This window comes from Stigmatopora nigra, chromosome 4 (assembly GCF_051989575.1).
Source record: "Stigmatopora nigra isolate UIUO_SnigA chromosome 4, RoL_Snig_1.1, whole genome shotgun sequence".
Classification (NCBI taxonomy): domain Eukaryota; kingdom Metazoa; phylum Chordata; class Actinopteri; order Syngnathiformes; family Syngnathidae; genus Stigmatopora; species Stigmatopora nigra.
The window spans coordinates 12,675,819-12,702,308 of record NC_135511.1 but is presented as its reverse complement, the minus strand read 5'-3'; the positions used below and the strand labels follow the sequence as shown (position 1 = coordinate 12,702,308).

Here is a 26,490-nt window from a genome sequence, read left to right as displayed (position 1 = left end):
CCTTACTGTAATTGCTTCTAGTCTTTGCTTAATAAAATAAATCATATTAGATTTTTACTGTCGTCACATGCTTCCTTTAGTTTCAGATGCATAAGGAGACGGACCACCATTCACATTGGGGCAATTTAAAGTGTTCAACTAGCCTAGTTTTGGGTGATGTGGGATGAGACAGGTGTACCCGCATTAAACCCACGCAAGACCAGGGAGAACTAATTGGGAATCGGTCCCTCGACCCCAGAACTGTGAGGCAGCCAGGCCACTGACTTTAGTCATTTAATACTTTATGTATGCAGTTATTCATTTTTTAAAAAGAAATCAATACTAATATTACTATAACGTGACTTAGCGACTTATCACTTTATCAATCTTAAAGTCAATGTACTTGTGTGGGCAAAAAAACAAGCAAGAAAGGACATACTGTCCTATTTATCTTACATTATCATCCAACCATGTATCTTTTACATATCTTCGGTGTCAGTGCCGCAGCAAGATTTTACGCCGTGGACCGTTTCGGATGATTACTCAATAAAAAGTAGGATAAAAAAGGTTGTTGTCCTTGTAGGTGGATGACGAATCCATGTGTAATAAAGGCTAGACGGTTGGTGCGCATGCGCAAAGGGAAACGCTAATCCGGGGGGCTCCGCGGGCAGCCAATCGGGACACGTTGTTTCACCCGTGACACTATCCGCTGCCACTCCTCTTACTAAAGAAGGAAACAAACATCCACCCAGAAAGATCTGGAGATCACCAGAGAGAGAGAAAGAACCAAAGAACGGAAGGACGGAAGAACGGGAGGGCGAAGAACGGACAATTTAACCCATCCGAACAAGGCTTGAAACGGATAAGGACGAAAGGACGTACGCCACGTTGTTGCTGTGTTTTATTTTTAAACCCCACTAACATCAATTTCCTCCGTCGCTTGGCAAAAGACGTCGAATTTCATCAGGTGATTTTCTTGGATTCATCGATTATTTATGTTCTTAACGTGTTTTTGTCGAGGTAAAAGATGAAAAACGGCGTTTTGTGGGAAGGCGATGTCAACCAACGCGACCTTTAACGGCTGATTGAAAGGTCACGTGGTGTGTTCGTCTGTTGGGTCGGAGAGAGGAAAAAAAGCTGTTTATTTGTCTTTCGTGTGTTTGTCAACGGCTTTGAGACCACTTGGTGTTCGTGTCAGCAGCCCACCAACGTGACTCTGTCTGGCTTGGGGGGAGAGAGAGATATCTGGTGCTTGTTACCCCCCCTGTGCTTCGCCCATGCAGGGGGTTGGGGTACCAAAACCAGATCATTCTGGTCGAAAAGTTGAACATTTACACACTCAATTGACAAAAAAGCGAGATCAAGAGGCTAAATCAGTGAAAATCGCCGTCAAAAAGGGCCAAGGACGGCTTGATTAAGTGCTGAAGTCAGTTTCTTGTGGGTATTCTGGGGGTTGATACCCTGTTGTTTTAGGGTTATTATGCAAAATTGTTGCAGTTTTGACGTTTTGTTACATATTGGAGGTTGGAACACAGTGGGTGTGAGAAATGAGTGCAATATCAGGGGGAAAATGTAGCTGTTCATGTAGTGTCGAAACAGGAAACAGGGCAAATGTAGACAAAGGAAGAAACAAAGGCGAGCGACCGAGAGCACAGCGTCTGGACGCTTTGACTAAACATCATTGGTCCTCATTTGTGTTTTCTCTTCAATTCTATGCTATATTTATTTTTCTTTTTATAAATAGAAGGATAAGAAAAACAACGGTGGAGTCTCTCTCTTGTGTCCACTGTGACTCAGTAGTTTTCAGTATAGCGGGGCCTGAAATAGGAGCTCAGCTTCCTGCTGATAATCTGGAGGCAACCAAAGAGGATCTCCAACGCTAGTATTTTCAAACTGACATTCATTTACAGAAATGGGACTTGGATCGGGTTACAGATCTATGTGTTGATGCGCTATCAATCAAATGTTGACCATAGAAACCACCTTGTTTACCCAAACATGGTTTTGTCAGAATAAAGAATCCAGGTTTTGTTTATTTCACCTTGTCTCAACATCTGTTGTTTGACGTCTTGGTGAGATTGCAAAACTGAGGTTGCAATGTTTTGTTGTGCAAGTGGAGTCATGTTGACGTAGTTTTAAGAGAAATGTAATGGTCTACTTTCAAAAGTCTTGAGTTGTGATGATTCTCATTGATTAAAAAAAGTCATGATTAAATCCAGTGTAAGCATGGATTTAAAAACCAATGTGAAGAAGCTACACCAGTCAGCAGATGAACATGTGACAGGAAGGCAGAGAAGGTCACTGTGGGCTTTTCCCTGGAAACCCTTTGTTGACGTGTATGCACAAGGGAACTGGGAGGAGGAGGGGAGGTGCTTTACGATTTAAAACACGTGTCGGTGAGGGCCAAATTCCTATTTTTGTGGCGTGAAGACATTGAAAAACAACTGCCGCTCGGTCTCCTTGCAACATAAAAGTGTACGAGCCTGTTTGTGGGCAAAATATTGCCAAGTAAGCAGCTGCTATGTTACGGAATGGTGTCAAAGGTGACCGAGAAAGAAAATGCAATTTTTCTTGTATTGTCAGCTGCTTCCTTTTTTTATATTAGTCACGTCATGGCGAGGGGGAATTTTGAAAAGGAGTTAATAAGCTCTTTGGTTAAAGTACAGGAACAGAACGACCTCGAACGTTAACCCTCCTACGTTTCCACATTTATTAAATTTCCATGCCTGTTTCAATTGTGATGTCCCACATTACACAACCGCCGTTTTTCTTTCATCATTTTATCATGGGGCGATGAGTTTGGCCTAGAGAAATGGATGTATACTGACTGTTTGCATAAGGGAGGGGGCAAGTTCTGAAAGCCCTTATTTGGTCATCTGGCTGCTGAGTGGAATTTCCCTTATAATGATTCTTTCATTCTGTTGTCTTTAGTTTTTATAGTAGTGCCAATGTGGTTTGTTAATTAAAGTGGTGTCATGAGGTCAATTGTCAAATGTTGATGAGTCAGAAATGATTATGCTGTTGTAGTAAGACAGAATTGAGTGGCAGTATTCTTTTAAGCGGGACACGTCATCACCGCGATACGTCATCAAGCCCAGTTTTCCTAAATGACGAATTGTGTGTCAGCCATGCCGGCAATCGCTTCAGGGGAAGGCGGTTTAAAGTTGTAAAAGGATCCTTTTTTCGTCACGGATTGATTTCCACACAGGAAGCATTTTTCTTTTTATTTTTTTAACATTTTCTCACTCCTCTTGTTTCTTTCTTTGTCCCATTTTTCAGCCATGGCCCAAGAGACAAACCAGAGTCCGGTGCCCATGCTATGTGCCACAGGCTGTGGTTTCTATGGCAACCCCAGAACCAACGGTATGTGCTCTGTATGCTACAAGGACCACCTGACGCGGCAGCAGAGCAGCGACCGGATGAGCCCCCTAAACCCTATGGGTACGTCAAGCCACGACAAAATCTCAACAGAATGGCTCTCGTCTGACTTTTTCCAAACAACACAACCTTTGCTAAGTATAATGTAAGATTGTATTGTTTTCAAATAAATACGTGAGTGACGTTTTTCTGCCATGTAATGATAGACTGCTGTTTTCCTTGGTGGCAATAATCAAGGTTACAGCCACTCTTAATGTCAACCGTGGGAGTCACGGTCACAGTATTTGATTTAATTCTCAGTGTCAAAGAGGCGTCGCACAAAAAAAAAATAATAATAATAATAATCAACATTGGCTTCAGTGTTGGTCATTTTGTACTGGGTCTTGTCTAATGAAATTAAATCTCCTCAATTAGGCTCAACTTCTAGTCCTACCTCAGAGGCATCGGCCATCCAGAGACTAGAAGCTAGTCTAGCTAAAGTTGACGCTTCCCCCGCCTCCTCGCCAAACATGTCTCGGTAAGTTTTGAATGCAAACCCTTTTTGCTTTTTTTGGCTCCCGCTTTTGCCTCACGTTTCTTCCATTTTGGCATCTACAGAACTCTTCAAGGTTCGCTTCCCGTGACTCAACAAATGACCGAGATGAGCATTTCGAGAGAGGACAAGCCCGAATCTCTAGAAGCCGGTAAACACGCACGTGTACCCGAGCAGATATTTGATGCACTTGCAGCTGACAGCTCACGCGCAGTCTCCTTTGAGGCCGTCTTCTATTCCTTCATCTCGGCTACAGGGTTTTTCTTACTGCGTCGAAGAAAGACGGCTAAAAATAGAGACGGTTAAAAATAACTCCACATCAGCAGACATTTGCAGAGTGGCTTCTGGCTAATAGAAGCCCACTCAACGGGAAAGAAAGGGGTCATTTTAAGATGGAGCCTATGCTAATTACAGTCTGAACAACTATGGAGTGCTGCTAAGTAAAGGCATTTGTTTTTACTGGGTTGGAGAACTTTAAAAAAGCGTGTTAGTTCCTCCATAGTACCGTATTTTCTGGACTATAAGTCGCATCAGCCAAAAAATGCATAGTTAAGAAGAAAAAAAAAACATATAGGTCGCACTGGAGTATAAGGCGCACTTTTGAGGTAATTTTATTTCATAAAATCTAACACTAAAAACATGCATGTCATCTTGAAAGCCAAGTTGAAATTAAAATAAAATAGAGAACAACAGGCTGATTAAGTGTACGGTATACTAACGTTACATGACTGACATGCCTGGTAATGTCATTAACGATGTACCATATTAAGAGTTATTCAAATAACTCTAGCATAAATATGCTAACATGTTTACCACAAGTCCAACCCCTGGCCAAACTGTGAATAAAAACTGCGACTTATCATCCGAAAAATACGGTAAATGTCTTGCATTTGATGCTAATGCAATTAATAGACGTTCAATCCATTTCGACTCATTCACTGCCAGTGTTGCAGATTACTCACCGTTCCTTTTTATTTCATAAATACTCGCCATCACGTGCATCTATCTTCAAGTTTTATCCATGCCTGCTGTAGATCTTTGCACATGGTCATTTATCCTTAAATATTGTTTTTTTTCTTTATGCAACAGTCGTAAACCAGCCAGCTGCCTCGAGCCCAAATCCCATAGCTTCTTCCAGTGGTGACGATAGCAAAGATGACTCGTCCAAGCCCAAGAAGAATAGATGCTTCATGTGCCGCAAGCGAGTGGGCCTCACAGGTATGCGGTGGAGAGTAGAAAAAAAGAAAAGGCCTTTTGTGCATTTTGTACTTATCATTTTTTTGCTTTTCAGGATTCGACTGTCGCTGCGGGAATCTCTTCTGCGGAATCCACCGGTACTCCGACAAGCACAACTGCCCGTACGATTACAAGGCCGAAGCGGCCGCCAAGATCCGTAAAGAGAACCCCGTGGTGGTGGCCGACAAGATCCAGAGAATATAAATCTTGCTAGGCAAATGATGCAAGTGGCGGTGATAAAGATGAGACTCTTTTTGTTGTTTTTTTGGAAAAAGACTGGAGTATTTCACCTTTGGAATTGAGCACTGGCATTTCAGGCTCAGTGAGGACGAAAAGAACATGATTTACAAAATGAAAACCTCAAGAAGACGAAAAAAAATCCTGTCTGAGGGAGGGAGGGGGATGCATGAATGATCACTTGGCTCCTCCCCTTTTTGATGAAATGAATCCTTTTTGTTAGTTTGATCTTATTTTCTGTGGTGTGACTTTTTCTCCCCGAGAATACATATTGTCTTATAACGAGGAGCCCAGCCTCCATGTCCGACATAAGCTGCGCTCTTTTCACCTTAACCAGGCATGTTGTGCCAAAGTGCAGACCGCCATCCATGCTTGCTCAAGACCCCCCCCCCCCCCCCCCCCCCCCCCGTCATGCGTCACCAAGCCCATTCTAGACTTGAGACTGTCCCCCAAAATGTCGCACAAGGGGTTCTGTTACTTCGTCTTCGTCTCTCCTGGCTTTACCTACCTCAAAGTCGTTCCATTTGCCTCGTCCAGACCACTAACACCACCACCACCCTCCCCCCCAGGCCCAATCCTTTGTCTTTTTGTGCTCATCTGTTGTGACCCCAGCAGAGCAACAGGTCACCTCTATTCTGCCTCAGTGACCCCTCTGATCAACATTGTCATGTTGACTGATTGGTTTGATTGTGACGAGGCTCATTCTTGTTTTCATTATCGGGGTATCGTGCAGGACAGGGACGACATTGATTTTCACTGAACTAAAACTCCTAGTGGTGGGCATTAAGGGTGAAAAGGTGACAGGCCGGCGGACGCAATGATGAAAGACTGGCAGTTTTTCCATCGTTGAACCAATTGGATTTATGCATTCGGAAAAGTCACTTCCGAAAACACGCCCTCGGTCTACTTGAGTTGCAGGCATTTTTAATTGCTCAGACAATTATTATTATTATTATTATATCAGTCCCCTTCATATCAATCTGGTTTGGCTGTCGGCGCATCTATTCAATGCATACGTGCGCCATACTTTGTTGTTTTTTTAATGATTTAAGTGCGCTAACACAACGTACATGTGAGCAAAGTTTGTGTGTGATTGTTGAGAAACAAGGTTTATCAGCACATGTTTACAGAAAACTACAGGAGCATGCAAGACCTAGATTTAAATGGAAAAAAAATATTCTAGACTATCATAATTATATGTAGCGTGTGTGTGTGTTGTACGCAAGGTGTGTTTTCATGGGTGCCTGACACATTGTACGTATGTGATTTTTTTTGTGTTCATCTTCCAGTGTGTTTTTCCATTTAAGACAACTATATCTGTTTGATTTTCCCCCCACCTTCGTTTTTGATTCTTAGTTATATGCAAATTTGTACAAAAAAGACAAAAAACCTTGATATTTATGTATTGCATATAGTCCTGCTATCCAGCATTACCACAGAATAGTATCTTGTAAATAAAACTGTACAGAGAGACATTACCACGCTGTACTGTGTATGGTCACTATTTTTGTGTGTGTTGTATTTCGAATTGTTTTAGTATTTTTAAAACAAAGAAAAGGCTGCAAATTCAGATTTTCTCGTCAGGCCAGAAAACTGCTGTCAGGAATACGATGACATCATAATAGGTGACTCAGCAAAGTGGTGCAGGGAGAACAATTGAATTTAGTAAAGAAGGCATCATCCCAGCTAAACCGGTTGCTTGAACTTGTGGATTTTGTGTAATAAGGTTGTTGTTGTTATTATTTTAACCTTGGCAGGACTGTGATCGACGCCAAAGTGCGTCATTGTTTCGGTCACACGGGTTGTACTGTACGGATCGGACCAACCTGGCTTGCGCGTGCACTTCAAAATAAACAATAAGTTCTTTCACACTCCTTTTGGGACGCGCAGATGGCGTCACGGCAGCAGCTGCTCTGACAGCTGAGCTGTGCTCATGTGCGCTTCCTATGACACAGATCACATTGTTTGGACGCAAGCCGGGGACAAAACAGGATTTGGGCAAAAAAACAAGGTGGATTTAGGGTAGTAAAGTTGGAATCGGTCATTTTTTCCAATCAAAACCTTGGATTTTGAGTAATGTGAAGGCCTTTTTAAGTTGGAGCCACCTAATGTTCTCAAATGACGTTTTATATGTTGTGTTGTTCGGAAAATCCTTACAACTGTTTACAGTCACTTCAACAGCTCCTCCAGGAAATAATGGCCCGTGACCGGGCTATTTTTAGATGAGACCTGCAGGCTATTTGTTGGTCTCTGGGGAATGAAGCCAGACCTCATGGGCACCATGTTTTTTGACCCCTGTGCTAGTAGAGAAGAAGATTCAGCACATTCCTTGGGAGTCGTGACATTCAACAAATGCTGACCTCCTGTGAATAAGAGAAAATGAATGGAGAGAAGCACTTGCTCCATGCTGATCTGCCTCTGTGAACAAGTGCTATTTTGTCATTTCCACTAGCGCTTGAGGTGGGGTGATGTCACCCTCCATGTTGGCGTCTGCCATTGTAGGTGTGACGGAACAGGATAAGACAAGAACAAAGGACGATAACAGAGAGATGTTAACATCTTTGCAAATTGGCTTGGGTGCAATTATTTCATTTGCAGTCTCTCTATTTTTGCAATCTTTACCATTTTTTTAGGACATAAGTTATTGTACTGTATTGTGCATAGTTTGTAATGTGAAAATACATAACAACCATTTGAAGCAGCTGAGTTTTTATTTTCCATATATGTGCAAAAACTAATTTCAGGATTCATTATTCAAGGGATTAATAGATAAACTTATTTTTAATCACTACACATTCTTAATACATTTTTTTCCATCTTATGAGGGAAATTAATGTGATTAGAAAGGTTTAAAACTATTCTAGACCTGCAGAAATGTTCTCTTTGTCACAATATTGTTTATTGCAATTTGCATGACTGTTAAAGCTTCTATTTTGTGTTGCAGCAAGCAAGTTTACCTTCTGTGTGTTAAACATCACTGTATTTTTGAACAATGGTGACCTGTCCTTAAAACAAAAAACAAAATATCTAAATTACAAAAAAAAAACATTCCTTCAATTTTGCGTCATGTTCAAATATTTGAGTTGCACACCTAGATTTGATTTTATGATCCGTTGAGTAAAGCATGTGCACATGTTTAGCCACCGGAGGGCGCTACAGTTCTCAGTTCACAGTACAGTGACCTCTGAGACCGGAAGCGGAAGTAATTTCATTCACCGCTCGTGTTAGCGGTGCTATTGGAACGTAGTGGTAGCGTGAGTTGGACTCCAACGGGAATATTTGATCGAAATTTGAACGATACACGCTTAAGCCATGCGCCGATGATTTATACATCTTTTTCCGAGAAGAGCACGTCACGATTCTTGTGGTCGATTTGAGTCCGTATCCGTTTTTTAAAGAAAGTGTGCTCTTAGCTTACACAAGGTAGCACCATGGCGGATGTTACCGCTCGTAGCTTGCAGTATGAGTACAAAGCGGTAAGTAGGATCTTGCATAATACGTAGTGCATTTAAACATATCGGGTTCTATATGATTGTTTACTTACTTCTTATACTGTTTATCTGTTCATCGAATGTATTTATCAGCGTTTGGATTAGTTTGTTGCCGTATGAGAATTAGCTATTAGCTTCTGTGGCTACACGGGATTTACTCAATGTGTTTTGAAACGTAGAATTCGAACTTGGTGCTGCAAGCCGATCGCTCCCTGATCGACCGAACTCGGCGAGATGAACCCACTGGAGAGGTGCTGTCCCTGGTGGGGAAGCTGGAGGGAACCAAAATGGGAGACAAAGCCCAGAGAACCAAACCTCAAAAACTGGAAGAGAGACGAGACAAGTCAGTACAAGTTTCTGTTGACGTTTTGACAATCGATTCACATTTTTGGACTACATGCAGTAGTATTGTTTTTTTTTTTTTGCCCATATCTACCACTTGCAGTTCGAAATAATATATTTATCTTGAAATCGAATGTGTCAAAATAATCGTTTTTTATCTTGAAGTCCAATATATAATTTTGACATTTCTATTTAATGTTGCTGATCCTTGATTACCATGTGTTAATAACATCAGCAAATAAATCCTGGTTGTAATATAAGTGTTTAATTTTAAAATAAAATCGATCACATTGATAAATTCTAAAAAAAATCTATTACCCAATTTTATATATCCTCATGTGATATAACTTTATTTTTCTGTCTAAACAGGAGACGAAAGAGAGACGAAGACAGACATGATATCAACAAAATGAAGGGCTTTACTCTCCTGTCGGAGGGCATTGATGAAATGGTGGGAATTGTATACAAACCCAAAACCAAAGAAACAAGAGAAACCTACGAAGTTTTGCTCAGTTTCATCCATGCAGCTTTAGGAGATCAGGTTTGTGAAGGCCACTTTTTACCAGATGAACATTGGTTTAATGACTGTCCACTGACTCCAGTCTTTTCTCCTTACAGCCACGCGATATCCTCTGCGGCGCAGCTGATGAAGTGCTGGCTGTGCTAAAGAATGATAAAATGAGGGACAAGGAGCGACGACGTGAGGTGGAGCAGCTTCTGGGCCCGGCGGATGACACCCGCTACCATGTGCTGGTCAACCTGGGAAAGAAGATCACCGACTATGGGGGCGATAAGGATTTGCAAAATATGGGTATATTTTTCAATGAAACCACTGTGCGCTGAATAACCAATACTATTAATTTCCTCACCAATTCTCTCTTTTTCTAGATGACAACATTGATGAGACTTATGGTGTCAATGTCCAGTTTGGATCTGATGAGGAGGTATATTTCTTAGATGTTTGAATTTTAAGGGATTTCTGCTTTATAAACGAATCCTTTCTTTTTAGGAGGGCGATGAAGACAAGTATGGAGAAGTGAGGGATGAACACTCGGATGAAGACAGTGAAGGAGAGGAAGCCGGCGTGGGCTCTGCTCTTTCGGCCAATGTGAGCGGCCCATCCATTTGCATGAATAGTGGAGGTGAAGCTTGAAATGTTTATTGATCCTTTTTCTGCCACCCCCCTCCTCCATGACCCATTCAGCTTGGTGTCACTGGCGACGTGATGACAGTGAAGAAGAAAGATCTCCACCCGCGAGACATTGATGCCTTTTGGCTCCAGCGGCAACTCAGTCGTTTTTATGATGATGCAATCGTTTCCCAGAAAAAAGCTGATGAAGTTTTAGAAATTCTCAAGGTCAGCTCATCACTTCATCTTTAGTGTTTATTTTTTTTTCTCATTTACCTGAACTGAGTTTTTGTCCATTTCTTCCAGACTGCCAGTGATGACAGGGAGTGTGAAAATCAGCTGGTGTTGCTGCTGGGCTTTAACACCTTTGACTTCATTAAAATCCTTCGCCAACATCGTCGAATGAGTAAGTGAATCCGGCTTTTGTTGTCGTTCTCAAATGTAGTAAAGAGGGTTTTTTAAGGTGCTCATTTAGATGGCATTTTGAGTCCAAATTTAATTCTCCCACAGTCCAATATTGTACAATGTTGGCAAGCGCTCAAAGCGAGGCAGAAAAGGAACGAATCATCACAAAGATGGAGTCTGACCAGGAACTTTCAAAGATTCTCTACAAGCTTCAAGAGACAGAGAAGGAGGATATTATTCGGGTAAGGCGCGCGTCTTCATATGTATCTTTTTTATTTTTTTGCATCGTATCTGGACGCATTTTTGTTTTTTTAGGAGGAGCGTTCTCGCAGGGAGAGGGTCCGAAAATCGCGGGTGGATGACATGGAAGCAATGGACACAGGCCATGGAGAGACTGTTACCCCGCGCCAACTTTTGGATCTGGAAGACCTAACCTTCACACAGGGAAGCCATTTTATGGCCAACAAGCGCTGTCAGCTGCCAGATGGATCCTTTCGCAAGCAAAGAAAAGGTTATGAAGAAGTGCACGTTCCCGCACTCAAACCCAAGCCGTTTGGTGATGATGAGGTTAGTATTTTGGAAGCAGATCTGTAGTTAGACATGCATGCCAGTAGGATTTGTGTCATCATTGCTTTTTCTCATTATTGCACTGCTAGGTTCTTGTTACCATTGATAAGCTGCCCAAGTATGCACAAGCTGGATTTGAAGGCTATAAAACCTTGAACCGTATCCAGAGCAAATTGTTTAAAACCGCCATCGAGACTGATGAGAACCTGCTTGTGTGCGCGCCAACGGTAGGTTGACTTTGCACGTTGGAGTTGCCTCTGCAGCTATTATATTATTTCTCTAAACATTTCATATGGCGTGTTTGTGCAGGGAGCCGGTAAAACAAACGTGGCTCTGATGGCGATGCTCCGAGAAATCGGAAAACACATCAACTTGGACGGAACCATTAATGTGGATGACTTCAAAATCATCTACATTGCACCCATGCGTTCTTTGGTACAGGAGATGGTGGGAAGCTTTAGTAAGGTAAGTTAGCCTCATTTGCATTTCACTCTTGGGTTGCCATTGATGCAGAACGAGATCCTTTGAAATTAACTTCATTAAAAGAATAAAAGTTTATATTTTCCCTTTTTTTCCTTCTAGCGATTGGCAAGCTATGGAATCACGGTGTCGGAGTTGACAGGAGATCATCAATTATGCAAAGAGGAGATTAATGCCACTCAAATTATTGTCTGCACCCCTGAAAAATGGGACATCATCACTCGTAAAGGCGGAGAGCGGACTTATACCCAACTAGTGCGCCTCATTATCATTGTAGGTGCCAGTCATACTTAAAAAAAAATTAAGACTATTGTTATAGAAGGTGAGCATAGTTTGAAATGTGAACGTTTGCACAGGATGAAATCCACTTGCTGCACGACGACCGTGGGCCCGTGTTGGAGTCCCTGGTGGCTCGAACCATCCGCAACGTGGAGCTGACTCAGGAGGACGTGCGTCTGCTGGGACTCAGCGCCACGCTGCCCAACTACGAGGACGTGGCCACCTGCTTGCGTGTCGATGCCGCCAAGGGGCTCTTCTACTTTGATAACAGGTATACCCCGTGAACCCTAGAGATTAGTTGGGTTGCTCAAAAAGACTGAATAATGACGCGTTTCGGTACCTCTACAGTTTCCGACCAGTTCCTTTGGAACAGACTTATGTTGGCATCACGGAGAAGAAAGCTATTAAACGATTCCAGATCATGAATGAAATTGTCTATGAGAAGATAATGGAGCATGCTGGGAAGAACCAGGTTGGAGTTTATTGTTTTATACATTAACGGGCTATCGAGGAACCTATTGGAATACAAAGCATGGCGATGTATCTGGCATACATCGCCTATTGGGGTTTGTACAGGCTACTAATTTGTATTTGTTTCTGGCAGGTACTCGTATTTGTTCACTCCAGGAAAGAAACGGGAAAGACAGCCAGGGCCATCAGAGACATGTGTTTGGAGAAGGACACTCTCGGTCTTTTCCTTCGAGAGGGCTCCGCTTCCACCGAAGTGTTGCGAACTGAGGCAGAACAATGCAAGGTAAAGTAGAAAAAGAAAATAACTTTTTTTTTGTGGAAAAATTTTGACATCTGATTTTCACCTTTCACAGAACCTGGAGCTGAAGGACTTGCTCCCTTACGGCTTTGCCATCCATCACGCCGGAATGACCAGAGTGGACCGTACGCTGGTGGAAGATCTGTTTGCCGATCGCCACATTCAGGTTCTGGTGTCCACGGCCACTCTGGCTTGGGGCGTCAACTTGCCGGCACACACGGTCATCATCAAAGGTACGCAGGTGTACAGCCCAGAGAAAGGCAGGTGGACCGAGTTGGGTGCCCTGGACATCTTGCAGGTGAGTGTCGAACCCACACGGAATGGACGGTTCAATTGCCATGAGGACGTTTGCCAATACGAGGTGAACATTTCAGATGCTGGGTCGAGCCGGTCGTCCGCAGTACGACACCAAGGGAGAAGGAATCCTGATCACGTCCCACGGAGAGCTGCAGTATTACCTGTCCCTGCTCAACCAGCAGTTGCCCATCGAGAGCCAGATGGTCGGCAAGCTTCCCGACATGCTCAACGCCGAGATTGTCTTGGGAAATGTCCAGAACGTGAAGGTCAATTCACAAACGGTGGCGGCCTTTCTGCTTTAAGCGTGGAAACAATCGGTGACGTTTTTGGGGTTTTGACTTGATTTCAGGATGCTGTAAACTGGCTGGGTTACACCTACCTGTACGTGCGCATGCTTCGCAACCCAACACTGTATGGGGTCTCCCACGATGACCGTTCATCAGACCCGCTGCTGGACTGCCGGCGGACGGATCTGGTGCACACGGCCGCCAACGTACTGGATAAGAACAGCCTTGTCAAATACGACAAGAGGTCGGGCAGTTTCCAGGTATGCGTTTTGTTTCCACAAAGCATTTTTCCAAATGGCTGCAGTTCAACTTAGCTGGCGGTCTCTCCAAAGGTGACCGACTTAGGCCGCATCGCCAGTCATTTCTACATTACACACGACTCGGTTCAAACGTACAACCAGCTGCTCAAACCGACCCTGAGTGAGATTGAGCTCTTCCGCGTCTTTTCCCTTTCCTCCGAGTTCAGGAACATCACCGTGAGAGAGGTAGGGCGGACCCTGAATTTTTGTCTGCTCTTAATCGAATAATCCTTACAAATTTGGCCGTTTGTTTTAGGAGGAGAAGTTGGAACTCCAGAAACTGCTGGAAAGGGTTCCCATTCCAGTGAAGGAAAGCATTGAGGAGCCCAGTGCCAAGGTAACTTTCAGCTAGCTAGTTAGCTAGCCTTGAATGTTAATTTTTCTGTGCCATTCAATTGAATGATTGACCTTCTTTTTCCTCCCCCACAGATCAATGTGTTGCTCCAGGCATTCATCTCTCAGCTAAAACTGGAAGGCTTTGCCCTCATGGCAGATATGGTTTATGTAACCCAGGTATGTGTTATCACATATTTATTGAACTCATTAGCTGACATTTAGGGTGATGAATGTCTCCATTTTGCTTGGCCTGGCTCTCCCAGTCAAAATGAATTGTACATTTATCTCCATACAAATTGTTCACAACACATAATGCAACCCTGCATTTTTAAATGTTGAATTTCCTTTGCAGAGTGCTGGAAGGCTGATGCGAGCCATCTTTGAGATTGTTTTGAGCAGAGGCTGGGCTCAGCTATCGGACAAAACCATGAATCTGTGCAAGATGATTGACAAGAGAATGTAAGTCTGCCATGAAATTTGGACTGGCTGTTTTTTGTTGTCGTTTTGGAATTGCTTTACAAAAAAGCCAGATCTTGAACTGTATGCTAATTTTCTTTTCAGGTGGCAGTCAATGTCCCCACTGCGCCAGTTTAAGAAGTTGCCAGAAGAAGTGATCAAGAAGATTGAGAAGAAAAACTTTCCCTTCGAGCGACTCTATGACCTCAACCACAATGAGATCGGTGAGTTCCCCGTTGTTGAAAACCCGCCCGCGGACTGGCAGTAAAGCGTTTTTTTCTTTCTAGGCGAGCTGATCCGAATGCCCAAAATGGGCAAGACCATCCACAAATATGTCCACCAGTTCCCCAAATTGGACCTGGCCGTTCACCTTCAGCCCATTACCCGCTCTACCCTCAAAGTGGAGCTCACCATCACCCCAGATTTCCAGTGGGACGATAAGGTGATACTTTGCACGGCATCAATAACGTTTGGGACTGCACACGTGCACTTCTCCCATAACCTCCGCGCGCCTCGTTTCAGATCCACGGTTCATCCGAAGCTTTCTGGATCCTGGTGGAGGACGTGGACAGCGAGGTCATCCTCCACCACGAGTATTTCCTGCTCAAAGCCAAGTACGCCCAGGACGAGCACCTGGTGACCTTCTTTGTGCCGGTGTTTGAGCCCCTCCCTCCTCAGTACTTCATCCGCGTGGTTTCCGACCGCTGGCTGTGTAAGTCGAACGAAAGACTCGCCCCCCCCCCCCTTTTTTAAATTTCAAATGTTTCATTCTTTTTTTCGTATTATCGCCCCAGCCTGCGAAACTCAGCTTCCAGTGTCGTTCCGGCACCTGATCCTCCCCGAGAAGTACCCTCCGCCCACCGAGTTGCTGGACCTGCAGCCCCTCCCCGTCACCGCTCTCAGGAACTCTGCCTTTGAGGCCCTCTATCAAAATAAGTTTCCCTTCTTTAACCCAATTCAAACTCAAGGTAAAAGAATAAGGGACGACCAACACATTTTTGGGGGGGTTTAGACCAGTGGTAAATGTAATGGTTTCTTCTGCATCCGTCCAGTTTTCAATGCCGTGTACAACAGCGACGACAACGTGTTTGTCGGAGCGCCCACGGGCAGCGGGAAAACCATCTGTGCCGAGTTTGCCATCCTGAGGATGCTACTGCACAACGCGGAAGGTCGCTGCGTCTACATCACCCCCATGGAAGCGCTGGCTGAACAGGTGGGATTTCTCTTTGCGGTCACATTATCAATGACAAAATGGGCATTCTCATCTTATCTCATCTTATCTCATACCGTTAGGTGTTTGTGGACTGGCACCAAAAGTTCCAAGACTACCTAAACAAGAAGGTGGTGCTGCTCACAGGAGAAACCAGCACTGATTTGAAACTGCTGGGAAAGGGAGACATTATTGTCAGCACCCCTGATAAATGGGACATCTTGTCCCGCCGCTGGAAGCAGAGGAAGAATGTCCAAAACGTCAGTCTTTTCATCGTGGATGAAACACACCTCATTGGAGGAGAAAATGGGGTAAGTCATCGGGTCACGTATAGAGAGAAACGTCTCCGCGGTAACACGTCATAACGTCTGCTCCCTCCCCCAGCCGGTGCTGGAGGTCATCTGCTCGAGGATGCGATACATCTCGTCTCAGATCGAGCGGCCCATCCGCATCGTGGCGCTCAGCTCGTCGCTGTCCAACGCCAAAGACGTGGCCCACTGGCTGGGTTGCAGCACCACGGCCACCTTCAACTTCCACCCCAACGTTCGGCCCGTGCCCCTGGAGCTGCACATCCAGGTATGGGAAAGTGCGGCCTTGCGTCGCGACGTGGTCTGACCTCCACCCCTTGCCTTTTCAGGGCTTCAACGTGAGCCACACTCAGACTCGCCTGCTCTCCATGGCCAAGCCGGTGTACCACGCCATCATGAAGCACTCGCCCTCCAAGCCGGCCGTGGTGTTCGTGCCGTCCCGCAGGCAGACCCGCCTCACGGCCATCGACATCCTCACTTTCTGTGCCGCCGACGTGGTCCCTCAGAGGTGGGTTTCCGTCCCGTTTTTGCCACTACCAATCGGTCGGGAGACCTCACTCAACTGTCTTCTTTAGGTTCCTCCATTGCACGGAAAAAGATCTGGCTCCCTTCCTGGATAAGATAAACGACGCCACCCTGAAAGAGACCCTGGCCAACGGTGTGGGCTACCTCCACGAGGGCCTGTCTGCCGGCGAGCGAAAAATCGTGGAGCGTCTCTTCAATTCTGGTATGAGCCAAGACACGAAGATGAGAGTGAACGGTTTCTGACTGGTCCCCGATCTTTTTTTCCCCAGGTGCCGTCCAGGTGGTGGTGGCGTCTCGCTCCCTCTGCTGGGGGGTCGACATCTCGGCGCATCTGGTCATTGTCATGGACACGCAGTACTACAATGGCATCATACACGCGTAAGTAAAGATGGAGAAAAATCACGGACGTATGGGACACAACGACGCTGTAAAATATTTGACGATCTATGTCATTGTCTTGTTCATCCTGGGCACAGCTATGTGGACTATCCCATCTACGATGTCCTCCAGATGGTCGGCAAAGCCAACAGGCCCATTCTTGACGACGAAGGACGCTGTGTGATCATGTGTCAGGGCTCCAAGAAGGTTTGTTTTTTTTCTTCTTTAACATTAAGTGTCGTAAATGATGACAAATCAACGTGATTTCTTCCTGTGGCGATAGGACTTCTTCAAGAAGTTCTTGTACGAGCCTCTGCCCGTGGAGTCCCACTTGGACCATTGTCTCCACGACCACTTCAATGCTGAGATTGTCACCAAAACGGTAGAAAACAAGCAGGACGCCGTGGACTACCTGACTTGGACATTCTTGTACCGTCGCATGACCCAGAACCCCAACTACTACAATCTTCAAGGTGAATACACTTTTCAAGGCTAATTAAAGGTGGCATCATTGAATTGAGCTTGAGCTCAAGCAGACTAGAAAATTCGACAACATAAAATCTCCAACGCCGACTTGTCCCTGCGCCAGGCATGTCACATCGCCACTTGTCCGATCACCTGTCTGAGCTGGTGGAGAACACGTTGCACGACCTGGAGCAGTCCAAGTGCATTAGCATCGAGGACGAGATGGATGTGGCGCCGCTCAACTTGGGCATGATTGCTGCCTACTACTACATCAACTACACCACTATCGGTTTGTACTTTTTTTTTTTTTTTTTATTGGACTGTGGTGAAGAGGGAGGAAAAGTGTTTCATAGTGAAAATGTTGGCGATTTTCTAAATGTCCAAATTTATTTGGATATTTGTCGCTTCTATTTTGTTGGCTGACCCCTACTAAGTGTTTTCTTTCCGCTGTGCAGAGCTGTTCAGTATGTCCCTCAACGCCAAGACAAAGATCCGCGGCCTGATTGAGATCATCTCGAACGCCGCAGAGTATAAAAACATTCCCATCAGGCATCACGAGGAAGCGCTCCTTCGACAGGTAAGTTGTGTTAAACAAGGAAATATAGCACGTTTGAAGGTCTCTGGAATTATGTCTGATTTTATTGTGTTTCTCCTGCAGCTTGCACAAAAGGTGCCTCACAAACTGAACAACCCCAAGTTCAATGACCCCCACGTGAAGACCAACTTGCTGCTCCAGGCCCACCTCTCCAGGATGCAGCTGAGCGCCGAGCTGCAGTCGGACACTGAGGAGATCCTGAGCAAAGTGAGTCTTGACACGTGGCGTGCGTTTGTCCGTCCGTCTAAGCCGGAGAGTGACCGTCTCGCTGTTCTTGTCAGGCGGTGCGTTTGATCCAGGCCTGTGTGGACGTGCTGTCCAGTAATGGTTGGCTGAGCCCCGCTCTGGCAGCCATGGAGTTGGCCCAGATGGTCACGCAGGCCATGTGGTCCAAGGATTCCTACCTCAAACAGCTCCCGTTCTTCACCTCCGAGCACATCAAGCGCTGCACGGACAAGGTAAATCGCCCGTTTCCTCACGCCGCCGTCCAATGTCCTGACCGTCGAGTAACGAGCCGCCACTTTTGAATCAGGGCGTGGAGAGCATCTTCGACATCATGGAGATGGAGGACGAGGAAAGAAGCGCTTTGCTGCAGCTGTCCGACGCTCAGATAGCCGATGTGGCTCGCTTCTGCAATCGTTATCCCAACATCGAGCTTTCCTACGAAGTGGCTGATAAGGACAACATCAAGAGGTCGGTGACCTTGTTCACTTGCGCGAGCGATGACACCATGTTGAGCATTTGCTTCAAGATTTTTATTTTTTTATTTTTTTCCCCTCAGTGGCAATCCAGTTCTTGTTCAGGTCCAACTGGAACGAGAGGAGGAAGTCACTGGGCCTGTCATTGCTCCCATGTTCCCTCAGGTATTGTTTCTTCCAATGTTCTTTGATGAAAGAAAGGAAAATGTCCTGTAAGGAGGATAACAATTTATAAATAACACATAGGTGATGCTAGCTTTCTGACAGAGCGTGTTAAATCTGAGTATTTTGCTCTGTAAAGATTAACATCTAAGTATTTTCATCTAATGCTTCTCAGAATCGTGAAGAGGGCTGGTGGGTTGTGATTGGAGACCCCAAATCTAACAGCCTCATCTCCATCAAGCGACTGACGCTTCAACAGAAAGCAAAGGTGGGTTAGTCTGCGCGCTCTGCCTTTTGGCGACTGTCTGAAAAACTTAAGTGCAATTCATGTTCTATCTCCCACAGGTCAAACTGGATTTTGTGGCACCGGCGATGGGCGTTCACAACTACACGCTGTACTTCATGAGCGATGCCTACATGGGTTGCGACCAGGAGTACAAGTTCAGCACCGACGTCAAAGAGGCCGACAGCGATGCGGATAGCGACTCGGATTAATTTGAGAAGTCGATTTCTGTAAATATTTATCCAACATTTTCTTCCCATTTACTTTGAAGTACTTGTTCTTTCATTGTTTAAGGTCAGCTCCAGAACATCATTGAATATTTTTTGTTTAGCAACAGCCACAGTCATTTGTAATTCCTGTGGGCACTTTTAGTCAAGCAGTCAATTGTCTATTTTTGCCACTGCACGTTAAAGTTGTTATTGTTGAGCAGTGAACATTTTAATAAAAAATTCTGAGTTTTTGCAATAAGGAAAAGCCTTGTAATTGTGTTGTCATTAACATTAACTTCATTAGATAAAGTACAAGTAGTCGGTGCAAAAACATCACTCACATTCAGTCTTGCTCGTGAAACTTCCAAATGGCGATGTCGCCGTCATCGCTACAAGAAGCTAGCAGTCCGGTTTCTTTTGGATTCCACGTCACGCAGTTGACATCCTGGCCGTGAGCGTTGGGCACGTGCGCCGCCAAGGAGAACGACGGTTGGTCAGGGTCGGACGACGTGTCCTCCCTAAACACTCGGACGGCATTGTCCCCGCTGGCGGTCGCCAGAGCGCCGGTCAGACGACACCTGGAGACCGAGAGACGTGTACAGTTATTTAAGATGTATGTGCCATGAAAATGACAAAAAAAGTGAAATCCAAAGTATTTAAATCTTACCAGTCAATGTCGTATATTGTGCGATCGTGATAGCCAGACAGCGTACACACGCATTTCCACGACTTGTCGCCTGCTCACAACACAATGCCGCACTCATTACCCAGAACAGAGGAACTTGTATTTTTTTGCAAAAGTGAACTCACCTTGACCGCTTTCGGCAGGGTACTCCTTCCAAATCTTAACGGCACGATCATCGCTACATGAAGCCAGCCTCTCGCCAGTGGCGCTGAAGGACAGATTCCACACGGTGGACGCGTGGCCCTTCAACGTGGCCTGACACTCCCAGTCGTCGTCCACTTCTTTGTAAATGCAGATGTTGTTGTCGTAGCTCGCCGAAGCCAAAAGCTACATTCAAAAATAAAAATGTGAGAAAATCAAAAAAATGTATCAAATCTTTGACATGCCGAGACTCACTTCTTGCGTTGGATGCCACGCAACATGTTTGACATCCTGCGTGTGGGAGTTCAATACTGTAACGCACTCGTAATCGTCCTCTTCATCAACTGTGAAGCACAAATGATAAGATTACATGGTGTTCCAAAAAGTTTGAGGGTTAGGGTTTTGGAGGCCAATCATTTTGACACATTAGCATGTGACAAGCATATATATATACAAATGACAAAACGACATAGTATAGTAAGGCTTTTTTTTTGTTAAAAAACGACATAGTATAGTAAGGCTTTTTTTTTTTGTTAAAAAACGACATCGTATAGTAAGGCTTTTTTTGTTAAAAAATGACATAGTATAGTAAGGCTTTTTTGTTAAAAAAACGACATAGTATAGTAAGGCTTTTTTTGTTAAAAAACGACATAGTATAGTAAGGCTTTTTTTGTTAAAAAACGACATAGTATAGTAAGGCTTTTTTTGTTAAAAAAAACAACATAGTATAGTAAGGCTATTTTTTGTCAAAAAACGACATAGTATAGTAAGGCTTTTTTTTTGCCAAAAACGACATAGTATAGTAAGGCTTTTTTTGTTAAAAAAACGACATAGTATAGTAAGGCTTTTTTTGTTAAAAAACGACATAGTATAGTAAGGCTTTTTTTTGTCAAAAAACGACATAGTATAGTAAGGCTTTTTTTTGCTAAAAAAACGACATAGTATAGTAAGGCTTTTTTGTTAAAAAAACGACATAGTATAGTAAGGCTTTTTTTGTTAAAAACGACATAGTATAGTAAGGCTTTTTTTTTGTCAAAAAACGACATAGTATAGTAAGGCTTTTTTTTGCTAAAAAAACGACATAGTATAGTAAGGCTTTTTTGTTAAAAAAACGACATAGTATAGTAAGGCTTTTTTTGTCAAAAAACGACATAGTATAGTAAGGCTTTTTTTGTCAAAAAACGACATAAGGCTTTTTTTGTTAAAAAGTGACATAGTATAGTAAAGCTTTTTTTGTTAAAAAAACAACATAGTATAGTAGGGCTTTTTTGGTCAAAAAACGACATAGTATAGTGAGGCTTTTTTTGTCAAAAAACGACATAGTATAGTAAGGCTTTTTTTGTCAAAAAACGACATAGTATAGTAAGGCTTTTTTTTTTGTTAAAAAACGACATAGTATAGTAAGGCTTTTTTTGTCAAAAAACGACATAGTATAGTAAGGCTTTTTTTGCCATAAAAACGACATAGTATAGTAAGGCTTTTTTTGGTCAAAAAACGACATAGTATAGTAAGGCTTTTTTTGTCAAAAAACGACATAAGGCTTTTTTTGTTAAAAAGTGACATAGTATAGTAAAGCTTTTTTTGTTCAAAAAACAACATAGTATAGTAGGGCTTTTTTGGTCAAAAAACGACATAGTATAGTGAGGCTTTTTTTGTCAAAAAACGACATAGTATAGTAAGGCTTTTTTTGTCAAAAAACGACATAGTATAGTAAGGCTTTTTGGTTAAGAAAAAACGACATAGTATAGTAAGGCTTTTTGGTTAAGAAAAAACGACATAGTATAGTAAGGCTTTTTGGTTAAAAAAACGACATAGTATAGTAAGGCTTTTTTTTGTTAAAAAACGACATAGTATAGTAAGGCTTTTTTTTGTTAAAAAACGACATAGTATAGTAAGGCTTTTTTTTGTTAAAAAACGACATAGTATAGTAAGGCTTTTTTTTTTGTTAAAAAACGACATCGTATAGTAAGGCTTTTTTTGTTAAAAAATGACATAGTATAGTAAGGCTTTTTTGTTAAAAAAACGACATAGTATAGTAAGGCTTTTTTTGTTAAAAAACGACATAGTATAGTAAGGCTTTTTTTGTTAAAAAACGACATAGTATAGTAAGGCTTTTTTTGTTAAAAAAAACAACATAGTATAGTAAGGCTTTTTTTGTCAAAAAACGACATAATATAGTAAGGCTTTTTTTGTCAAAAAACGACATAGTATAGTAAGGCTTTTTTTGTCAAAAAACGACATAGTATAGTAAGGCTTTTTTTTGTTAAAAAACGACATAGTATAGTAAGGCTTTTTTTTGTCAAAAAACGACATAGTATAGTAAGGCTATTTTTTGTCAAAAAACGACATAGTATAGTAAGGCTTTTTTTGTTAAAAAAACGACATAGTATAGTAAGGCTTTTTTTTTGTTAAAAAACGACATAGTATAGTAAGGCTTTTTTTGGTCAAAAAACGACATAGTATAGTAAGGCTTTTTTTGCTAAAAAAACGACATAGTATAGTAAGGCTTTTTTTTGTCAAAAAACGACATAGTATGGTAAGGCTTTTTTTGTCAAAAAACGACATAGTATAGTAAGGCTTTTTTTGTCAAAAAACGACATAGTATAGTAAGGCTTTTTTTTTGCCAAAAAACGACAAAGTATAGTAAGGGTTTTTTGGTCAAAAAACGACATAGTATAGTAAGGCTTTTTTTGTCAAAAAACGACATAGTATAGTAAGGCTTTTTTTTGTTAAAAAACGACATAGTATAGTAAGGCTTTTTTTGTTAAAAAAACGACATAGTTTAGTAAGGCTTTTTTTTGTCAAAAAACGACATAGTATAGTAAGGCTTTTTTTTGTCAAAAAAACGACATGGTATAGTAAGGCTTTTTTTTGCCAAAAAACGAAATAGTATAGTAAGGCTTTTTTTTTGGTCAAAAAACGACATAGTATAGTAAGGCATTTTTTTGTCAAAAAACGACATAGTATAGTAAGGCTTTTTTTTGTCAAAAAACGACATAGTATAGTAAGGCTTTTTTTTGTCAAAAAACGACATAGTATAGTAAGGCTTTTTTGTCAAAAAACGACATAGGCTTTTTTTTGTCAAAAAACGACATAGTATATAGTAAGGCTTTTTTTTGTCAAAAAACGACATAGTATAGTAAGGCTTTTTTTAGTCAAAAAACGACATGGTATATCGTATATCAAGGTATCACTGTAATACTCGTAGCGAGATAACCCTCACCCTCACCCTCACCCTGTACATTCAATCAAGTAGTTGGAACCTAAACTTTTCCGGGATCTGCATTTTCAAGCATCATAATAGAACGGGTTAAAAAAAAAAAGAAGAAGACGTACCTTCCCAAATCCAAACGCTCTTATCGCGGCTGCAGGTCGCGAGCAGGTTGCCCGAAGGTGCCCAAGCCACGCATTTCACCTCGTTCTCATGACCCTCCAACACGGTCAAGATCTAAAAGAACAATAATCATTTCTCTAGTCCAAAATAAAGAGAAAACACCCAACATTTCAATGGCAAAGATCAACACCGACCTCAAATTCTTGATTTTTCTTCCTCCAGATGCTTGTCGTGGCATCAAAGCTGGCAGAGGCAAGATAATTTCCACATGGAGACCAGGCCAGCTTCCTGACAGTGCGTTGGTGACCGTCCTCCAGGACGCTCTTGCACACCCACGTGTCACCTGCTCAAAGCACCCCACAACACCCGAACGTGTTCATTGAAGGACACACACAAGAAAGGAAACTGGCTGACGATACTGATGCAAAAGATAAACACTGACCTTCCTGGCCCCAGATCCTGATGGTCTTGTCGCCTCCACACGACGCCAGAAGAGACCCGTTTGGATTCCAACCGACGAACCAACAACGAGAGTCCGGATGCGCCTCCACTCTCTGAACCAAAGTCAAATTCTCCTTCATTGTTCAAACTAAAACGACACCCCTGCCTAACGAATGACAAATTCGGAAAAGTCTCTTGTGAGACTTTTGATGCTCAAAATGTTTAAAAGTTGTGTTTTATAACGCAAATGACGGTTGCACACCCTACACATACGGAAGCATCGCCGCAATGCATTGTGGGAGACACAATGGATAGATTTTAATGAAACATAATTTTTACCATTCGCCAATAGAGGTCAGCGTGAGCGCTACGTGCTTCAAAGCGTGGCGAAGAAGAATGTCGTGAACAAGGAAGTCATTAAACCTACAGGAAGCCGTCGTTGTCTCCCTTTGTTTTGTTTGTTTTTTGCTTTCATTTCCCCTCATTGAATTAAGCAACATTTCCCGAAGACATTCACTGGATCGCCAACGAAAAACCCGTACTTTTTTCTTCCATTGTTTTACTTTGATTTTGCCAAATTGTCGACGATATTTAACGTTAGCTTTTGAGCTATCCGTATACGCCAAGTTAAGGCCTGAGGACCATCTGTTCCTTGTTCGTCGGCGATGTTTTCTTTCCTAAAACTGGAATATTCGCACTCGATTTGACTCTGTTTTTGTCGAAAGTGTATATGCGATCGCTAAGACTTCTTGACGCGACGACGCCAATTTAAGTTTAGAGAAAAGATCGCGATTAGAAGTTACCGGACGAGTATGTATGCCCCACCGGGCTCGAGCATTCCCGGAGGCCGGAGGAGGAGAGGAGGCACGGCGTTGCCCAAACAGCCGGAGCGGAGCCTCGTCTCGGCTCTTCCCGGCGCCCTTTCCATCACCGCCCTTTGCACGGCTCTGGCCGAGCCGGCTTGGCTCCGTGTTCACGGGGGCACCTGCCCCAGACAAGAGCTGGGAGTAGCGGACGTCCTCGGCTACGTTGACCCCAAACTTTTGCACGGTGAGGACCAAAATGTCATGGACATCCAGAGGGAAGCCACTCATCATATCGTGCCTTTTTGTCTTTCAGATTTCTGTGTGAACTCACAGACGATTTTGCTGCTCCGAGTGATCGCCGCCTTCTGCTTTTTGGGCATCTTCTGCAGCCTGACTGCATTCCTCCTGGACGTATTTGGACCCAAGTACCCCGCTCTTAAAATCACGCGGAGATACGCCTTTGCGCACATCCTCACAGGTCAGATTACGCTTCTCTCCGTGCTATGGCAAAGTTTGGCAGATTTTTCCTCATGCTTTCGGCTCCTTCACAGTTCTCCAGTGTGCCACCGTCATCGGCTTCTGCTACTGGGCTTCGGAGCTCATCTTGTCGCTCCAGCAACAGCACAAGAAGTACCACGGCTCCCTAGTCTACGTGACCTTCGCCATTAGCTTCTACTTAGTGGCGGGTGCCGGCGGGGCGTCCATCTTGGCCACGGCCGCCAACCTACTGCGCCACTACCCTACGGAGGAAGAGGAGCAGGCTTTAGAGCTGCTCTCGGAGATGGAGGACAGCAGCGAGAGCTTCCCCATCGAGTACGACGTAGGCAACCAGTTCCAGCCGCCGCCCGCGTACACGCCTTGACGGTCGCTCGCCTACGGGCCGATGCTCCCAATAGTTGAAGGCGTCAGACGCTCGCGAGCGCTCCAAGGCCGACGAGTGCTTTGGCACATAAGAACTGCGAATTGGTTCTTACTTTCCCAGATGATGTTGATTTGCATGTAAATGGCTTGTAGGACTTGCTTCTTCACCTAAAGCCGAGGGGTCAACGCGGCGGACGACGTCGCCAATGGAGCGGCCCTAGCGATGCCCATTCTTCTTACCGACTGCGTGTCGATTGGCTCCGGCCGGTGTTTTATCGTATTGTCTTGACAAAATGTGTGTGCTTGAATTGCTGAAGTGGCAAAAGTGCAGAGAAAAATGTTGTTAACTTTTTTTTTTTTAACCAAAAAAGCCCTTATTTATTGGTTTGTTAGATGTCTGCGGTCATATTTCGTACTTGAGTTGACAGCTGGAGAGAAACTATTTTTATATTGGGTTGGAAGAAAACAGGTCGGCCATTTAAAGATGGAGGTGAAGAAATTTGTTGGGCTCGAAAATTGACATTCAACAGAAAGCTGCAGTGGCTGGAGTGAGCGCCAGCCGGCACGCTCTATGCATGACATTTGTTTCAATCCAACTTGATTTGTACGGTGTAAGTAATCCAGTATAGTCTGCTTGTCCATGTGAGATACTTTTTGTGCCCATCTTAAAACTTGGTCGCCACCTGCGTGGAAAAGATTTGAACTGTGATTTGTGTGTTGATTCTAGTTGCTCGTCCGCTTTTCCGTTTCACGCATTTCTGCTTTTATTCGTTGATTTCAATCTTGTATACGTACATCACGCTGTAAATATTGTTCATATATTAAAAAAGTCCAAATACAAAACTACAATACTTGTTTCTGTGCGATTTGTTGAATGTCTACCAAATGTG

The 26,490-nt window shown here is 43.5% G+C and overlaps 4 protein-coding genes across 4 annotated transcripts; 3 read left to right on the top strand and 1 right to left on the bottom strand.

Moving 5' to 3' along the window:
- Positions 1-680: 680 nt before the first annotated feature.
- On the top strand, positions 681-5,751 carry LOC144196061 (AN1-type zinc finger protein 5-like). Its single transcript, XM_077716050.1, has 6 exons — positions 681-946; positions 3,259-3,420; positions 3,772-3,874; positions 3,955-4,040; positions 4,979-5,107; positions 5,181-5,751. The coding sequence occupies exons 2-6, from the start codon at positions 3,261-3,263 to the stop codon at positions 5,327-5,329; spliced, it is 627 nt and encodes a 208-aa protein (XP_077572176.1). The 5' UTR covers positions 681-946; positions 3,259-3,260; the 3' UTR covers positions 5,330-5,751.
- Positions 5,752-8,573: 2,822 nt separating this feature from the next.
- Positions 8,574-19,597, top strand: LOC144195044 (U5 small nuclear ribonucleoprotein 200 kDa helicase). The gene is made up of 43 exons (XM_077714398.1): positions 8,574-8,838; positions 9,033-9,196; positions 9,565-9,736; positions 9,814-10,006; positions 10,084-10,139; positions 10,205-10,303; positions 10,400-10,552; positions 10,631-10,730; positions 10,835-10,971; positions 11,045-11,296; positions 11,386-11,523; positions 11,606-11,761; positions 11,879-12,049; positions 12,133-12,326; positions 12,404-12,527; positions 12,660-12,809; positions 12,880-13,122; positions 13,199-13,387; positions 13,471-13,668; positions 13,741-13,893; positions 13,964-14,044; positions 14,137-14,220; positions 14,396-14,502; positions 14,605-14,723; positions 14,787-14,941; positions 15,022-15,211; positions 15,294-15,467; positions 15,552-15,712; positions 15,793-16,020; positions 16,094-16,285; positions 16,347-16,525; positions 16,593-16,744; positions 16,812-16,920; positions 17,019-17,127; positions 17,204-17,393; positions 17,510-17,674; positions 17,841-17,962; positions 18,044-18,187; positions 18,262-18,438; positions 18,513-18,673; positions 18,762-18,843; positions 19,016-19,108; positions 19,186-19,597. The coding sequence occupies exons 1-43, from the start codon at positions 8,794-8,796 to the stop codon at positions 19,333-19,335; spliced, it is 6,411 nt and encodes a 2,136-aa protein (XP_077570524.1). The 5' UTR covers positions 8,574-8,793; the 3' UTR covers positions 19,336-19,597.
- Positions 18,721-24,245, bottom strand: LOC144195045 (putative cytosolic iron-sulfur protein assembly protein ciao1-B). Its single transcript, XM_077714399.1, has 8 exons — positions 23,935-24,245; positions 23,687-23,835; positions 23,495-23,606; positions 20,414-20,502; positions 20,143-20,344; positions 20,000-20,069; positions 19,674-19,910; positions 18,721-18,888 (listed from the first exon to the last, which is right to left on the bottom strand). Exons 1-7 carry the CDS (start codon positions 24,071-24,073, stop codon positions 19,676-19,678), a joined length of 996 nt encoding a protein of 331 aa, XP_077570525.1. The 5' UTR covers positions 24,074-24,245; the 3' UTR covers positions 18,721-18,888; positions 19,674-19,675.
- A 47-nt stretch (positions 24,246-24,292) lies between these two features.
- Positions 24,293-26,456, top strand: LOC144195046 (transmembrane protein 127). Its single transcript, XM_077714400.1, has 3 exons — positions 24,293-24,983; positions 25,053-25,217; positions 25,291-26,456. Exons 1-3 carry the CDS (start codon positions 24,746-24,748, stop codon positions 25,599-25,601), a joined length of 714 nt encoding a protein of 237 aa, XP_077570526.1. The 5' UTR covers positions 24,293-24,745; the 3' UTR covers positions 25,602-26,456.
- The last annotated feature ends 34 nt before the right edge of the window (positions 26,457-26,490 follow it).